At 42.8% G+C, this 18,575-nt stretch overlaps 2 protein-coding genes across 6 annotated transcripts; both read right to left on the bottom strand.

Annotated features, from left to right (window-relative positions):
• Positions 1–80: 80 nt before the first annotated feature.
• Positions 81–4,013, bottom strand: KCNRG (potassium channel regulator). The gene is made up of 2 exons (XM_057367386.1): positions 2,364–4,013; positions 81–543 (listed from the first exon to the last, which is right to left on the bottom strand). Exons 1-2 carry the CDS (start codon positions 2,939–2,941, stop codon positions 291–293), a joined length of 831 nt encoding a protein of 276 aa, XP_057223369.1. The 5' UTR covers positions 2,942–4,013; the 3' UTR covers positions 81–290.
• Positions 4,014–4,026: 13 nt separating this feature from the next.
• Positions 4,027–18,290, bottom strand: TRIM13 (tripartite motif containing 13). 5 transcript variants are annotated; one of them, XM_057367382.1, is made up of 3 exons: positions 18,226–18,290; positions 16,419–16,588; positions 4,027–5,762 (listed from the first exon to the last, which is right to left on the bottom strand). In XM_057367382.1, exon 3 carries the CDS (start codon positions 5,757–5,759, stop codon positions 4,530–4,532), a length of 1,230 nt encoding a protein of 409 aa, XP_057223365.1. In that variant the 5' UTR covers positions 5,760–5,762; positions 16,419–16,588; positions 18,226–18,290; the 3' UTR covers positions 4,027–4,529. The 5 variants fall into 5 exon arrangements, with proteins under 5 accessions (XP_057223365.1, XP_057223364.1, XP_057223363.1 ...); XM_057367381.1 differs by lacking the exons at positions 16,419–16,588; positions 18,226–18,290 and adding an exon at positions 10,762–10,972; XM_057367380.1 differs by lacking the exons at positions 16,419–16,588; positions 18,226–18,290 and adding an exon at positions 10,560–10,680.
• Between the last annotated feature and the right edge of the window lie 285 nt (positions 18,291–18,575).

Raw genomic sequence — 18,575 nt, 5'->3', positions numbered from 1 at the left:
AGTCCTTAAGTAAATTTTAGCCACGGAGAAAAATAAAAACAACCCTTGGAAATGCTGAAATCTGGTCCACAAACCCAGTATTGAATCTGGAGTACCTTTATTTAGAGTGAAAGAGGGTGGAATGGTAAGAGGCAGGAAAGCAACTTTCCCCCATCCCCAAATACTTGAAAGAGAATGAGTTTGTTACTTCCCTCAATAGTTGCAGTTTCAAACAAGCCAATTAAAAAAAAAAAWGGCCACTAGTGCTGACACATCCCTTTTCCACCTTCAAAAGATGAAAGAAAAAGCCTTCATTTCCCTTTCTGCACTTGGCTTCTCTTTGCCTGTGCTACCCCAGATGTCCCTGGGGTTTGGTTCACCATGATGGTAATGCCAGCTGCCCTCTTCATCCTCTCAAAACTGTAGCATTCAACCTTCTCTTCACTGGCGACTGTCCTGGTGCTTATAAGGCGAAATCCATCTCTGAGTAAAGTGTCAAGCAGCAAGCCTAGCACATTAGTACCATTAATCAGCTTTCTATTATCAGGTTTTATGGAAACATACCTAAAATCAGAAGAAAAAAAGCAGTTACAAACATGGTTTAACTACTACTTGACAGTGTAGGTCAGCACAGCTGCACTGTGTTTACAGCAACCAAGGCTCTGGATATTTTTTCCCTCCTTTAAGGACAACTAAACTCTTTCCTTCATTAAGAATAATTCCCAGTTCATCCAGTTACATGGTGGGGAAGAAGCACTTCTCTTTCACACTCTCCCCCGCCATGAAACTTACTTAAGAAATAGCTGTGACAATCCCCATGTCATCTCAAATGGAGGAGAAGGGAGCAGCAGCCTCTGCAATGCTGCAACAGTTTTTCAGGTTAGAATAAATGATGGACAACGAAGTCACATGCACCCCAAGAGCATCACTTTCCAACACACAGGATCTCTCTCTATAAACAGTGACATTTATTGCAAAGTTACCTTGTACACCAGGTCTTGTGGTAACAAATATGAAAATTACTTTCACATGGCCTCAAATGATTTCACTTGATATAAAGTACAGTGTAAGAATCTATCCAGACATTCTAAGGAGCAGAAGTCAGTTAAAAATGCTATTACAAAATATATAAACTCACAGGGGTGAAACTGTTCCACAGTTCACAGGCAAGTACACCAAACATCCATGGAAAGCACAAAAAAGTCCATGTCATCACAAAGATTGAGGAGATAGAAATTCAGCAAGGCAAAAATCAAATTTGACTTGTTTCATTACTAAAGAYAAGCTCTATTGATCTGCAGAATTTTTATCACGTCTGAAAAAATAAATTAAAAAACCGGAAATATTTTCCCCACTCCTTAAGTTGCCATAACCTACTCAACCAATTGTTAGTCCATTAAAATTAGTAGTATGTTACAAAGTTAAGGTTTGGCACACAAATATATATTGCTTCACAAATGTAAAGTAGTTTTTACTTTACTTGCTTAGCCRAAGAAAGCTGGAAGAAAGATAAACTTTATTTTTTAAATAATCAAGACTGCTGTGTTGGTCCATATATTCATATAGAATAACCCTATCGGAAATATTTCAATGAAGTTTCCATAAAAATCCATATATTCTAACAGCCATAGAAGACAAATTAGGTTAACATTTTCTTATACAGTAAGAACATGTCTCCATAAAATAGAGATATCCAGCAAAAGACTGTTTAAAAAACCTAAGCTGTCATTTGAATACAATACTGCCATCACAAAAATTACTGATATACTGTTATCTTAAAAAAAAAAGCCCAGAACCTGGCTCTGAATTCAAAGAAAACCCATTGTGAAGCATATAGTTCATAATCTGTCTCTTCTCCCTCCCCGTAATAAAAAACTCTACAAAAGCTTTCCAGTTCCTGAAATGCTGCCTTAGTTTCACTGATGTATTTAACACTGCTTAGCCATTCTCTGTTGCCTGTTTTGCATACGAAAGCCTTTTGGACCATGAGCTAGTGGAGATTTTAGGCTTCCCCCCACCCCATATTTCACTCTTTTACTTTGTTTTCTTTGCTTCATTTTACTGTGCTTTTCATGTTTTCTAGAAGGTGACACTGTGAAATTCTAAAGTGAGTGAGGAAAAGGCAGAGGGAAAAAGACCCAAGACAGCTCATAAACAAACATCAAGAATAGTATTTTAGAAAGCTGAAAGGCAAATCAGTGTAACAGAAATTAAGCTGTGTGTTTCAGAACTAGAAAATTATAACATTAAACTAGCAGAAAAAAGGAAACATTTATTTGCTTTTAATTTCTTTGAAACGAGCTCTGCTAGCACATAGGGCACACTTCATGAACTGGAAGTCACAAAGAGATCTCTATAATGAGAAGTCACACTAGGTACAGTACCTGGCCACAAACTGGTCACCAGCAGAATACTCAGTACCACACTGAAAAAACATGTCGTGATGAGAAGGTCTTTCCAAAGGAAGCGGAATGAGCGGTGTCTGAGAAGGAAAAGGGCTGTTCCAGCCCTGTCCTGACTGTTGCCCTGTAAACACAATGATMTGCTCAGCTAGTGACTCAATGGTGGTACTGCAGGAACAAAAGATCCTGAAAAAGGCCTGCATTTCTTGAAGAGAAAAACACACTTCCAAGATCTCCAGCCTCGGCTTCAGCAAATGTTCCTGGTTCAGGAGGTCAGCCAAGTGGCAGAGTCCATAGAATTCTGCTTCTCTCTGCAGTCTCTGATAATCTGTGAAATCAGTCRGTAAGGAGACCTGGAGAGTTCTCAAGAAGTCCAAGATGTAACTAAACAAAGCTCCGTCTCTGTCTACAAAAAACTCTCCACTCACCAGTTTAAATTCACGGTCCTCATCATTCAACATCCGTGCCAGTCTGGACTCAGGAAACTGCTGCAAGGTAGACGCCCGGGTTACAAATCTCACACCTCCCACGCTCAGAATGACCACCTCTCGACTACTCATGGCTACCTCGGCCACTCAGGAGTTGTAACTCTCTGATCAATGTGTCTATGACTTGATCTTTCCTAAACAGCAAGAGCTGCGAGAACCATTTTGTGCTTCTAGCAAGTGTTTGGAGCAAGGCGTGGAGCAGCGACAGGATTCCCAGGCAACAAAGATGAAAATATCATGTACAATAGTTTTGTTTGCTGGGTTTGGTTGCTTGGAAACTTTGATTCCTGGAATTTATTGTTTTATTTTTGAAATGAACAGCTTGCAAGGACTACTGGAATACAGTGAATTAACTGTCACAACTTATTAAACCTTGAGAGAGGCCAACAAATATTCCCAAAGTATGGCACACGTTATGTTCATTTTCTAGAAATGTCAGTTTAATGCTTTCATTCCACACACTGCTGCCGTTCATAAGACCATTGCAAAAAGAGGCTAGATATGCTTCAAGCAAGACATTTCAGTACCATACGCTCCAAAAGAAGGGCACTTCAGAGAACCCAGTCTAAAAGGTCCCTTTAAATCACTGTTATCTAAGGCCAATACAACGAGAAAATTCAATTGGCTCCTGGAACAACATACACAAAAATACAGTTAACAGCAGAAGAACCTCTACAAGTTCCACTGCTAAAGCACTTCGAACACCAACAATGTCTATACACCTGATACATGACACAATCTATTCAAGGAATCATCCAATCATTTTTCCTGGATTCTGGAACTGCAATCTGGAGAGGCAGAGAGGGAAAAGTAGCTATTTTACCTGCCACCTCTGCAGGGGKAAAGTCCTGCCTTCCTGTGGCAGACCCCTGCATGCCTTTCACTGCACTAAGTTCTTAACTTTAAGGCCAGTTTTTAAGGAAGTGTGGCTTCAGAGAAACATGGATCTAACAAAACAGCTTAGTTACCCCAACAATCTGATGTTGGAAAAGTAAACTGCAAAGTATGAACTATCTGCAAAGTACATACTGCCTTGCAGCTTATTCTTATTATCTCTACAATTTATGCTTGCCCCAGAGATACATGTTTGTATAGAACTCATAATCTGAATGCACAGGGTAATTACAACGTTTGATTATACAAAAAAAAAAACCAAAACGCCAAACCAAAACATGTAGCTATTTCAGTGAGAAGTAACCTATCAGATAGAAGCTAGTTCCGGAAGGGGAATGAAGCATGCTGTGTTTTGCAGAGGAATGGCAGTCCTCAGCAAGCCTGTCAGCTCATCTCAATTCCAACTCTTCTTCCTCTTTCCAAACCATCTCCCAGTTAGATTTTTTTTTAACTAAAAGTTTTTATCTTATTCTACAATTACATTAACATCAAACTAAGTACAGTTTGGCCCTATATTTTGGTAAGAAGAATTATTTACAGTGACTAATATTCCCATAATCATTGCTGAAAGAAGAACCCACARAGTGTTTTTCAAAGCTCCATTTCACCTTCCAGTTTAACAGTGCTCAAACTATGTGAACATTATGAATATTTTGGAATAATTTTGAATCCTTGAGTGTTTTTACTGGGAAGTCTGAAAAGAACAATTAATTTAAGAAGTTCCATGTTTTCTTCCCCAGATCTCACTTACATTCCAGCAGACACTTCACAACAGTTTATATTTGCACACAAACTGTGCRACATTATCCAGTACAACCAATGTATAGTTTTTACACTTTTCTCTTAGAAGTGAGGCTCCATCTGTCATCTGTTCCCAGTAAAAGACTGCATGATCTGCTATCTCCACGGTATCTGCCAAATAGGACAAGCTAATTGTAAGGAACTGAGATTTCCAGCACTGGAGATTGTCAAYGACTGACTCCACAAAGGACATTCTGGTGACAGCAAGAATAAGCAAGAAAATAAGAGAGTTCACTATAAATCTGCGTGAAAAGACTGAAGGAATCTTGAACTTGAAAGTATTATTTTCCTGAGGCAAGGAAAGTTTGTCCACATCAACTAATTTTATTCCATTCCACTGGCTAGTATCAAAGCTCTTCATTGTGGGGTTGATGTCCACAGTGGAACAAGGTAAAGGGGTTTCTTTGAGCACCTTGATCTTTTCCCTGAACTCCTGCATCTGTTGCAGAAATATAATGGGTTCAGACACATCTTTGAAGGCCTCTGCAATGTTAAAAGCCATCCGCTGCTCCTGCAGAATCGTGTTCAGTTTATTGATTTCTGGATCATAGGCCTGCATCACCGCAAGCTTCATGGTCTCAAAGTCAGAGAGAATCTCATTTCGCTTCTGCTCCAGAGTGTGCTGCAGCTTCTCAAAGAACTCCTTCACTTTGTCAGAATCTTTTGTCAGCATCTGCAGAGCTTTCCTCTTACTGGTCTCTAAGGTATCCAGCCGTGAGAGGGCATCTCCACAACGCCAAGTTTCAAAGCCCTGAAACAGGGTTTCAAAAGCCCGCTTCTCCTGGGAATAAGCTTCTTCAATGGAACAGAAAACATGCTTTGTATGGTCACCACGGGTGGCACAAACCCCACAGATCAGCTGCATGTCTGTCCTGCAAAAAATGTTAAGTGGCTGCCCGCTGTGCACTTTGCACACAGGCATTTTTGGAGTTACTTTGATTTTGTTGTACTTCTCCACGATACCTTTCAGGGAATAGTTGACCTGCAAGCTGTTGACTCCAGTAACAGGAGTCTCCTTCCTGCATGTGGGGCACTTGAAAGGGGATGGCCTCCAAAGCACATTTCGCACATTTCCCTCAAGAATTCCTTCCAGACACTTTCTGCAGAAATTGTGTGAACAGGGCAGGACTCGAGGATCATCAAAMAGGCTACAGCAAATGGGACAGGTGAGATCTTCCTCCAGGAGCTCCATCATATCCTAGGAAAGAGAAAAAAGATGGTAGTAGAACTTAGAAAACTTATTTCTCCCTCAGGGAGACCAAACAAAACCCAATCTCCATCTGAGACACATCTCAGTGAGAAAAGGATGTATTTTTTCCCTCCAGTATGCTTAAGAAAGAGCCTCTGCTGGGTTTTTGCAGCCAGTCCCCCTTAGCTGTGGTAACTGGCCARCAAGTGGCAGGCACAAGAATGATACAATGTTCAGGCAGAACCGTTTTTTTGACTCTCAACCAGAAACACTGCAAAAGACAGCTTGCCAATCCCAGCAAGGATTCTGAAAGAAAATAACTCATGTACTCATAATAACAGTTCAAGACTTACATCCTTCCTTGCTGATGCAATACAAAGAAACAGGATTTGCACAGAAGATACCCAGCTAATCTTACCCTGCTAAGATTTGATTTCTCTCTACTTCCTTCACTTATCCGAAGCTTCCAGTTTCAAAATCCATGCACTGCTACTGTAGACAATACTAGAAGTGACTGAAAAAGGTCAGCTTCAATATTTCTGCTGCTACAGAATACATGATGTGTCTTTTTCCTCTACTTGCAAGGCCAAAGGAGAGTCACCAATCACTTTAAGAATTAGCTTTTCTCTTGTTCCTGCAATATTTTAAAATAACCAGTTCCATGTGTTACTCTTGAGCTATTCAGGACAAAGTTAAAATACTTCAAATAACAGCTGCCCATAATCCTTGATAATTCATCATGAGACAAAACTGTTAACCAGTTTTACTCATCTGCAATCTCTATTTCCAATTCCATTCTCACAGCATTCATACCTCAATAACTTCTTTCTGTGGAGAGAACTTACAGGAAGAATATTTATCATCTAATCCTTCCTACTGGAAAGTCTCAGTGAAGGGACCCAGCACACACCCCCTGCCTCTCACCTAAAGCCAAGTTCTCACATGCAGACACTTTGTAACTTAGAGCATGCTCTAAGAAAACAAACAGCTAATAAAGACCAAAATAGGTGACAGTCTGTATTAGCCAAAGCTCTCAAACACTTAGTTTTGAACTAGAAAGACGCTTCCCTTGCACAAATTCCTTCCACATTATACAATGTATAATCATATATATGTAATAAAATTCCTTTTATAAATTGAAAGCACAGAAAAGTGCATTGAAGTACTGCTGTGACATCAAGGCATGTGATTGAGCTCTTAATTAGTTTTGATGTAATTACTAAGGTTTCTGTCTCCTCAAAGAAATATGAAGTGGAAAACATGTGAGCCAAGAGGAGAGCTGCAAGAGAAGAATCACGCTGCGCAGGACAACAAGAGCAATAAAATCAATACAACTGATCCAAGGAAAACAAAGTTCACTACCAGGAAGAAAGGTGAGGTCAGTCCTGACTTTCCTTCACAAAAGGACCAATGGTCCCAGTGAGACTTCACCATAAAAGCCATTCTTGGGAGGTGTAAGCAAGCCTGCCATGCTTTTCAAGTGAGGAGKAGGGATTGTAACAACCCAGAAATTCAGTAGAACTTCTCATCAGGCTGAACAAAGACAGCAGTCCAATRTCAGGGAACTCTTATCCTTTATTATACAGCCACCTTAACTCCAAAAACTATCCCACTATTTAGTTATAAAAGTGTTAGCTAACAAGCTCTTAACTTTTACAACGAATTTTAACCAGCTCCCAACTATCCCAGCAAACTTTGGCACAGAGCAAGGGGTAACATCCAGTTGCCACACTTGCTGGGATAGAACAAGAGAGGATAAAGATTGCAAAGCAAGAAAGTGAAGGAAAAAGGCTACCAGTTCTTAGATCCCGCATCATCCTGCCACTGTGGATGGTACAGATGGGGGCTCAACAAAAGCCTGGGACTGATTCCTCCCCCTTGTACACTTTCCCTAGTGCACATCCCATTATTTTTCACACCATTTGTGCTGTTGGCACACAGACCGTGAGCCCTTTAGTGCCCTCCAGGAAATGAGTTGGTGGGGGGAGGTCTGTGGTGGTTGGGGAGCCCCTTTAGTGAGGTGCCCWGGACTTGACCCTTCTCTTGCCACAGGCTCGAGCTTCCAGGCTGAATTAAAAGCCCAGCAATGAAAGGGAAGCTGGTTCACAACAGCACTGCCCTGCCTCGGCAGGACCCTCCCACCCAATCCCAACTTTCCTGTCACAGCACAACAGTCAGAATGTTTGAGACAAACATGCTTATGCCCCTCCACAGGGGTACTCTCTGTGCTTCTTGGTAAAAAAACAGACTTTGGAAAAGTTGCTAGCTTTTTTACTTGGCACACAGGTCATCAGGTGGAAGAAGCTACTACTACAACTGGGAACAAAGTCCCAGAGAAGAAGTCTAATTAATTAATAGGTTTCCTGTAAGCCCACACATCCCATTCAGAAACCTGATTTTCTGCGAGGAGCATGTGATTTTGAAGCAACTCTCATGCTCTTAAAGCAACATTTCTGTCTTTTTCCTAGTGCTAAAACTAATGGGATAATAGGAAGATGATAATTTTGTCCCTGCACTCCTGAATCTTCCTCTTTGTGAAGAGGAAGCTCTCTCTTTCCAGTTATAGTCATAGCTTTCAGCCACAGTAGCAGCACAAAGAACAGTTCTGCTCATGAGTTAAGAGGACAATAACTACAAAACTGACAGTTTTCTACCTTTTAGTAAACGGAAATGCACAATGCAGACAATATTTGCTCTGGTCAATCTCCATTACCAGAGAGGATTTTACTTCCCAGTTAGGCAGCTGGAAAAGCAGCTTTGCATGCCTGACAACAAGGACTGCAAACCAATGCAGAAAATGCTTACTATAACATGTTCCATCAAAATTGCAGGACAAACACTGAAGATTTTCACACATAAAAATACAAAGAACATACACAAAAAGGCTTCATGATCCAATTAAAACGGTTCTGTTGCATTCCAACCCCACTTATATTAGTAAAGCATAATTATGCAATTGGATAACTAAATTTCAAAATCTTTTAATGACATAATTTAAAAAGCTGGATTTAAAAAAAAAAGAAATGGCAAATCTACAGGCTTCTTCTACCCCCTCTTACAACTCCAGAAATGCCAAACCAAAAATACCGAAGACTTGTATGACTGGTTGGACAGATGAACTTCAGTCTTATTTAGAATATTAATTTCAGATAGTAATTTGTCTGTGGATTGAAACATCCCTCAGCAACCTGGTATTTGTGTGAGGAACTACAGCAACATTTCAGGTTTTCCACTGGAAATTTCTCTATAACTTCTGACCCAGGTTTGGATGACCCTAGAATACTCCACTCATAGCACACGGACCAAAAGTATCCCTGGGTACAATCCCAACAGATGTCACCCACCAGAAAGAGCAACTTGTACAGTTTTACCATGAGGAAGAAGAATGGCAAAACACATCAAGCTACAAAAGCAAAAACAACCACAGTAGTTTTTTTCCACAATCCAGAGAGAAATTCATTTAGCATAATTCTCAGCACATAAGTTTGTTTTATCAGCCAGCAGCATGCTGAAAATAAAACCAGAATTTCACCAGGTTTCAAACAAAACCAAAAGATAACTCCTGAATTACAAGTTTCCTGCAATGGTGTGTAAGTGGTCTAAATGAGACTTGACTAAGTCAGGCTACATTTCTACAAGCAGTTGAGCTAGTCAGGAGATCTCATTTCCCTTCCTTGGCAAGGACCCTGCTCTGTGTCAGGATCCCCTATGAGCAATTTCTACAGCCTTCTGTCAGACTGGTGTGTTGAATCAGCCCTAAAAAGAGTCCCACACGGGATGAGACATGGAAGACCCTCCTTCCAGCACCAGTGATCTTAACGCTGTTCACTCCACTGAGAGAAACTACAATCTAATGGAGGGTCATTGTATACATTTTAAGTGGAACAGCTGACCTCCAGCAGCAGTAGGTAACACAGAATCATAGAATGTTAAGGGGTTGGAAAGGACTTTAAAAGATCATCTAGTCCAAACTCCCTCTGCTAAGTGCAGGGACACCTTCCACTATACCAGGTTGCCCAAGGCCTTATCCAACMTGGCCTTGAACATTGCCAGGATTGGGGCATTCACAAACTCCCTGCACAACTTGTTCCAGGGTCTCACCACCCTCACAGTGAGGAATTTCTTCCTAATATCTAAGCAAAATTTCCCCTCTTTCAGTTTACTCTTTGTTCTGTCACTACAGTTCCTGATGAAGAGTCCCTCTCTGGCTTCCCTGTCGGCCCCCTCCAGATACTGGAAGTCTGAATCCAGACAGCTAAAAAACCTGAGGAAATTGCCCATGCTTTAAACCTGGTATTTCTTGGCCGAAAGTTTTTCCAGAAGCACCAGGCAGATCCAACCCGTTCAGACTCCAGAAAGGCAGGAAGGCCTGGAGAAACAAGCGATCTGTGTTCAGTGCATTCACAGCCCCACGAACACGGTTTCACCCACCGGGCTGGACGGTCTGTCGAGCGCAGGAGCTGCCCCCAACGCTGGCCCCCGCGCTCACCCCCGTGTCCCTCTGACCTGGCCAGAGGTTCCCTCGCTGCTCCTGGTTACAGCCCTTCCCCCCATCCAATTACAGCGGGGAATCACCCCTAAACGATGGCACTGCAGCCAGCCGCGGGACTTGGCCTCCCCGGGGGACACGCGCTCCGCCGGGTTCCGCAGCCCGGGGGAGGGAGGCCCTGCCGGTCCGCCCGCGCCCCGCCAAGCGCAGCGGGGATCGCGGGGATGGCGGCTCCAGGCTCCGGCTCTCACAAAGACGCGGCCTGCGCTCGCCCGGCCGCGCCCGCCCGTCCTGYCTCCCCGGGCCGCGCTACTCACCATGGCGGGCTGGGACCGCGGCAAGCCCGGAGCAGGCGAGGGAGCGGCCGCCTCGGTCAGCCGCACCGCCCGGCGCCGCTCCCGCCCCGGCCGCCGCCCGCCTTCCGGGCCCGCCGTTCCCGCCCCGCCGCCCGGTTCTGCCGCCTGGCCCCGGCCCGCCGGAGCCTTCGGCCGGCAGCTGCTGCCACGCCGTCCCACCCACCTTGGCCCGCGGCCGCCGATCCAGCGGCAGGGAAGGAGCTGCTACGGCTCTTYCTCTCCTCCGCTTGCCTGTGAGCGGCCAGGAAAGCCCCCGGGTCTGCCGGGAGAGAGGGGCGGCGGTAGATGCTGCGTGCCTAAGGCGGCGGCCGAGGCTACAGCCTTTGCTGCCGCCGAGATAAATACGGGTTTCTGTTGTTTATTAACTCTGATAAATTACACTCGAGCCTGCGGCTCACAGGCGCACATTGCACAGCCTAAAGAGGGGCGCTGCTGGGTGGCAATCCTGCTGAGCATCTGCCACCTTTCGAAAGCACTTATTAAAAAAAAAAAAAAAAAAATTGAGATGTGCTTTATAAAAGGATGGCGATTCATTCCTATTTCCTTTAACGCACTGGTTATACCGTTTTCTGCTGGTGAATCTCTTGGAGAGTTAACGTGGCCTGTAAAACCTGTGCAGGTTTTCCACAGTAACACCCAAATAGTCCCCCGGTGATAGAGCAGAAAGAGATCCCACGTCTGCTTGAGAGAACATTTCCGTTACAGGACTATAAAACCAAGTTGGGAAGTGCTGAGATTGCAGAGGACCTTTGTGTCAGGTATCTCTTGCAATTGTTAGTTCTCAATCAACAGAACAGCTCTCACATCAAAGTCAAAATTAACTTACTATCAAGTTAGATTTTGTCAAATACTACATCCAAAGCTGTTTCAAAACGTACATACTCTGCCTCCTGCACCCCTTCGCTCCCTACCCACACCCACTGCAGTCATATCACTCATCAGCACAGGGAAAACTGTTCACCTCTAGGAATACCCTCAAAAGGAACATCACAAATCAGACTGTATTTCTATCAAATTAAGCTCCCTCACACATCTGACATCTTTCTTCTGGTTATTTAGGAATCTGGGTCTTAAAATCTATTCAATAACATTTCAAGGCTATGCTTCCCCAATTTACTGCAATCAGTTCCTCCTCACCTTCCCTCCTTGCTGCCCCCACCCAAGCTGGCCTGGCTGCTCAGCTGAACTCAATGGGAACAGTCTGACCAAACATTTTTGAAAATCCCTTYCAGAGTGCTTACTCACTCTAGGACATTTCTTCCACCATCTACTGGAAAACAGCCCCAKGAGGTAGAGTTGTTGCACAAAAGCAACCAAGACCTTCAGATGTATTTCAACATCTTCCTTATTTCTTATTAATTTTCCAGCATCTTGTTTACTGTTTATTAAAAGCAAGTAATGCCACGTAGTTTCCCTCAGCTAGTTAAACTGTGATATCCCAATTCTTGTGCATTTACATTTGCTGAGTACCCCTTGTCTATACTTTCCCAACTGACACATCTATATCAAGAATTTCTGGGATCTGTTAATCTTCTCTGTAATTCTATGGTTAAAGATTAACAATAAAATGGCATTTTAGATTTCTCATTCATTATTTTAATATATTTCTGGTGTAGCTTTTTTCCTGATATATTTTTAGAGTACATTTTATTCTCTATAAATTCTTTGGGTGGATTCAATTCTGTCTCCTTATAAATGAAGAAGGAGCTGTATGAGTGGAAGAGTGGTTGCCCACCTGGGATAATGCCTCTTCATTATGAAAATGTCAATGTCCCTTCTTGGCTTTGACTTCTTCTGTCAAAGATGAAAGCTTAAACTTCTGGGCAAACACACCACAGGATTTCTGTGCTTGGTGCATGAAAACACTGCCTAGCCAGCGCTGTACTTGTGTCCTTCAGGTGTCCTGAGCATGATCAAATAGAATTTGGGCATTCTTCTACTTCTTATCTGACTGATAGAGTCACACACAACCAAGTGTTTTGCACACATACAAGTCTACCTTTCTATACTTTTTAAGTCTGCTTCAATAGGATCACTTTCAATAGCAGTTTGTTTATGAGCTTGCATTCCTGCACCTGAGAGCACAGTGTCTTCCCAAGGGCAACATCAAAGGCCAGTTGTTGAAGCTTCAGGGAAAGGTTCTGGCTGACGGAAAAGAACATTTGTAGATTTGTGGAGTATTTCCCTATCTAATAGAGAAACAAAGCCAAGGGAAATCTAGGCTCAAAGAAGAGGGCCAGCTTGAAAGGAGGTGTTAGGATAAATGCCACCTAGTCATGGGAGAGTTGAAAATACAGGGGTAGAAATTTGGAAGGAATTATACAATAGTGACAATTTCCAGTTTTTTAAGATAAGCACCATGTTTATTGTAACACAAAGGGCAATCATGTACTGTCATCTTTAAACTACAGAGAGAACCCAGATCATGGTTCTTCTAATAAGCGCTATGCCAGGAGATTTCTGAGACTAAAACTCTGTGTTGTGGTTCAGTCAGCAACCTTGGAGCTGACAGCTACTACTCTCCTTGCCTGTCCCAGCTCTGCGAGCCTCTGCAGATGCTTTACCGAGCTGATTCCATCCACTCAGCCAGCAAAATGCTGTTCCCTTCTCTTTGCCAAGGTGAGTTTTGTGCTGATTCAACAAGTTAAATCAGTCCAATCTTGTCAAATGCAAGATTAGACAATCACCAGGTCTAACACCAGAAGAGTGAAGAAAAAAGGAACAAGATTTTTCTTGTTCAGTGGAAGCAAGCCATTTATGTGACTCAAGCTGAAAGAGGTAACTCTACCCTGATAGGCAGTTTCTTGGGGGGGTTAAGCCAAGATAAGACTGTGCTACTGGCAAAAGTGATCATTCCATCCTTTCCCCTTTCCTTAGTCATGCTTTCCTGATGCCTCCTCTCTGCTGGCTCTGACATTCATGCAGCCACATGTTAGGCTAGGTCAGCTTGCCAACACAGCTGAAAGCTAATCCAGTTTACAAAAAAAAAAAAAGAAAGGTTCCAGCAGGATCAATTTTTGGCAGCCAGCTGAGCCCGCAGCCAAACAAAAACCAGTTCTAGGATAAGCCAGTGAGAGGGCCTGTTTCGGTGGCAGCCTGCACACACGTCAGCATAAACCAGAAGTGCCTCCACAGGCCATAATTTCACAAATACTTCCAGCCAGCTATTGCCAGCACTGCTGCCAAAAGTAACACAGCCTTGCCCTTYGGCCACACCAGCTGCTCATTCCAGGCTCCAGGCACCGGCTGTGCTGTGCTGGAGAAGAACTGATTGATAAATGTAGCTGGAATTACAAGCAATTTTTTTTTTCCTCCCAAGTTTGTATTACCCATCAGAAAAGCACCTCTGAAGCAAAGACCTCTTGGATTGTAATTGTATCCTGAGGTGAAACTCCAGGGAAAAGAGGTGACTTGAGGGCATTTTACAGTCTTATCCTTGGCTGCAAACCTGCCTTCCCGCTAAGGCTAAGGCTTCATGTCCCGTTACAAAGCTGTCAGAGCACACACAAAGTACACTCCAGCTTCAGGACAGAAACTTCTTGAAGTAATGTACTTTATTCAGTTGTACTAGGCTTTGCATACTCTCAGTCTGAGATGGATAACGCAGTCACTGTGGGGACCTAAATACGGACACAAATCTGAAAGAGCTTATAGCAGCTTGGTGAGAAGACACTGTAAGATAACACAAATAAATAAAGTATTCAAACCAGCTCCATGTATCAAACATTTATACATCTTATTGATGTATAAATGTTTCACAACTACATTGTATCTGAGTACATTTCTTTTTAACAGATACATCTGGACTATATTAAACATTCCAAACAAGGGATTAGGGAAAGCAGTTTCTTGTTATTGTTCCATAAAAGCTACTTCTAATGTGAATTGTAGAAATACCAAGCATTAAAAATCCATGAAGGATCATCAGTGACTGAAATGATCAACTGCTGTTTTGAGGTCTGAATTTCAGAGACTTCCTTGATATCTGCAGGGTCTCTGGTGACTGCTTTAGCAGTACTGAAAATCTCTGTGAAGAGATGTTTTGCCTACAGAACTCTGACTCACACAGTTAACTAATATTCAGCACTTTGCCAGATTTTCCTGCAGACGGACATGGGGGGTTAGGGGGAATCGATGATGAATTCAGTTAGCTCCTTAGCAAAATCCTATTTATTTACAAAGAATGTACAGTCACGTCCCATTTGCTTGCACGCAGAGGAAGCAAATGGGAGGAAGAAGTGTGCAGCAATCCAAGTTTGCTGCTCCAGCCAGGATGCTTGCCCAGAAGAAGCTGTCCCTTGGCTTTTTCTCAGGCCATACACCACTGCTTCTCCCACTGTCTGCTGGCTCTTGCATGGTGTTTCTGGTCCCAGACATGCACACAGGCAAGCACAGCTGCAACCAATCTGTGCTCTTGCTGCTGCCTTTGCAAGCCATCCCTAGAAAAGTTTCCCTGACTTTCCCCAAATTAGTGCTTGCTCATACAAGTTAGCTCATCTTAGTGCTTGGCCATACAGCCCTGTGTAATAGGCAGCAGTTTCTAGTTTTTAGCCATTTTATGCCACAAAACAACTTAATTGCTCCTTCCTGAACAAAGCATGGCCMGTGTCCCTGTCAGTTTTAATGAGGTTTGGGATTGCCTATAGATCAAAGCTCTGCTCCAGTGGGTTTTGCTTGTATTGCATAAAGAGGAAAGGAGAAGTGACCTCCAAAGCAAATAGAACAAGGRACAAAATCAATTTCCATATGTAATTTCTTCTATGACTTGGCAAGCATCAGATTAACTGTGTAAAACAGAGGGCTTCCTACAGAATATTAATCCTCACAAGAACTACATTATGCTGAAGATTTCAAAAGTACAAGCACAACCTGTTTTTCATCTGAGACCTTGTCTGTATCATCTTCCAAACCACACGCCTGACCCTGGGAGTGGAAGAACTGCTTTCAATAAACAAACCCTGATTTTCCAGTCCTGCACCATCATTTACTTCTGCGCAAGTTGCATGGAGACATTACTAAATCCTTTCCAACATACATAACTACTTTTTTCATTGCTTTTCACAGGTGTAAATGCCTCCACATGGCATCTTATGCCATAAAAGGACTCCATGACAGTGAAGAAACAAGTCCTATTGGTTTTTACTAGCAGGACAAAGAGGAATTATTTTTCTGAGAACTGATTAGTCATGTATTACATTGCTGTAATGTGTGCTGCCACAATGGGAAAGAGCTGCCCTCTCCTGCAAATTTGGCATATCAAGGAACCTTTCTGAAACGTATTTGTCTGAAGCCAGTAGATTTGCAGGGCTAATGAGAGACAGTTGTATTTTGTGAATGAAGCTCTYAGCCCGAGAACGAAACAAGTCAATGACCACCATTTTTCCTTCAGTAGGTCCTCCAAATAAGTCTGCATTTGTGAAATGATGGGAGTGGTCCTGTTCTACTAGCATGGCTCCCAGACAAAATGTCTCTGCCACTACTGTTCAAGAAAATAAAATGCTGCAAGCAGCAAACATGTCTAGGCATGCTGAGCATAATTTTGCTTCCAGTGTGGGAGGGTCCAAAATACTTGGCCTCCCCAGTGAAAGAAATGAACATTCAAGGAAGGCAGAAGCTGAATTAACCCTTGATTACCAAGCACAATATATTTCTAAATATTGAAGGCAAGATCTTCATTTCCTTGGGGCAGTTCTTTGTGCACTGTAAAGTTTTTGGTGTTCACACATTTCTAAACAGACTGACAAGCACGTTTGCAAATACAGTACTATCCTGTTGCAATTGTTCACCTCATCCTTCAAGAAAAGCCTATGAATTTCTTACCAGCTGACTTTTGCTTTACTTCCACTACACCAGCGTAGTTTCTGCTTGACTGTGTCCAGCACCAGAGTCTTCACTCAGGGCACACGAACATCTCTGCTGCCATTCCTGCACATCATTACACCAATCTGCCACCAGCTACTGCCTGAGTGCTCAGGAGCTGGGCTTTGCATCTGCAGGGAGACAGGATGGGCACAAGGATGAGTTGGTCCCCGAGGCTTCCTGCCTGCCGAGCACACCGGCACTGGAATAAAAATGCTCCAAAGCAGCACTGGAAACTTTTCCAAGCTGTGGCGTGTGCTTTGCCACACAAGGGCTGCAGTCTGCTGTAAAATCGGCCTCTCCAGTTAAAGTAGTGGAGCARGAAACTGGCAGGAAGGCACAGCCAGTTACTGTTCCCCAAAGCTTCATCCTCTTGAGTCCAACAGATTTGGCAATGCTGACTTCATGTGGTGAGATGCGTTTGTATTCCCAGTGCTCGTTTTGGAGATGACAGGAYGTACTGCGGCACAGAGAATAACATGGGACAGGGAGTCATTTGGAGCTTGACCTTCTAAGGTTTTTTCGGTTTGGTTTTTTTTTTTTGTATGGGTTTTTGTTTGGTTGTTTTTTGTTGTTGTTGTTTTGGTGGGTGAGGGKTTTTTTGTGTTTTTTTTAATGATATTAATATTTATCTTTTAGCATTCACTGTAACAAGCCCACAGGCAATAAATGAGACTAAATTTGTGAACAACAAGCTACCAATAAGAATCCCGATGCCTTCCATATGAAATAAATAAATATCAGTTTCCACCTAATATTTACTTCTTGGAAGCTCAAGACTAATCCCATTTGGCGTATTTTCAGGAAGTGAGCTCTTGACCCCAAATGTTTATGGGCTGTAAAGTAAGTCCAATTTAAAAAAAAAGAAAAAGAAGCACATTTTAAAGCTGTTCTTAAAATCAGACTGATTTTAGGCTCAATTTTGAGAAAGACAGCCCTTCRCCTCATGTTTCAAGTAAAAGGGGGCAAGTGTGACTGATACACCCCATCCAGACCAGTAAGAGATTTTTGGCTATGAAAGTTTCTTTTAACAAGCATTTTTTAATATCTGTATTAACCCTCTGCCCCCAACAAGACAGATAATTTTGTACCACATGGGTTGCACTACTTACATCATACTTCATACTGTAATAAAATGTTAAGGGAGCCTTCTAGGTAAAATGCCCCAAAATATTACAGCAACTGAAATAATGAGAAACAACAAACTGGTTTGTACAGTTTTGGTTTGGAGATAAATAAGCCTTCAGATGCAAGTAATTAAATTACCTGCTGTCTGCAAAACATTCTAGATCAGCGGCTCATGGCATAACATTTATTTAATATGGTAGATAAAAAAAAATGTGAAGTGGGCACAGGCGGGCTTCTGCAGTCATGTTATCAATATTTACTGTATTTGTTGGAGCCCAGTTTGTGAGTCCTGCTCCAGATGCTGTTTGTGTTGTGGGAATGCAGAAATAGACACAGAAATGCTTGTGTAACCCAAAGGCCACAAGTCATGTCACGGCTTTTTAAATTACATGGTATTCTGCCTCTGTGAAAGGGACACGAAGCTGATCCCAAACTGTGCTTTGCAAAAACAAGTGACAAGCACAGTAATAGSACTGGCTCTTTACTGCCAGCAGTCTTTGCAGTTGAGTTTAACGAAGTAAATTAGGAGAGGTTTTGAACAGATGAAGAAGTACTCTGGAAGCAAAGAGTGCTCCAAACACTCAGGGTTAACACTCTGCAGCTGGACAGGTCTGGAAAATGATGAGAAAGGGCAACTCACAGGTGCACCTGGAACGCCCGGCTATGTGAACCTTTCACTTCAGTCAGCCCCGGCTGAGATTTTCAATAACTAAAAAAAAGAAAAGGGGGAGGGGGRGGAGTGGAGGAAAAGAAAATACGATAAATGGGGCTCTTGTTACTTGGTGCCAGGAATAACTGAGCAGTAATTTTCCATGAGGGAGTCTTCTCACCTGTGAGCTTCGTTGATGCCATACTTACCACCTGCCCATCATCATCAGTGCCCTGGTTTTTTATAAATGCACCTATGCATATATATATGAATTATCCTTTATATGCGTGTATATGTACGTACAAAACGTGCTCCAGGAGGTTGAGCCAGTCGCCTCACGC

Source organism: Malurus melanocephalus, unplaced genomic scaffold, assembly GCF_030028575.1.
Source record: "Malurus melanocephalus ecotype Western Australia unplaced genomic scaffold, MMel_1.1 scaffold_78, whole genome shotgun sequence".
Taxonomy (NCBI): domain Eukaryota; kingdom Metazoa; phylum Chordata; class Aves; order Passeriformes; family Maluridae; genus Malurus; species Malurus melanocephalus.
This window is presented reverse-complemented; position numbering and strand designations above follow the sequence as displayed.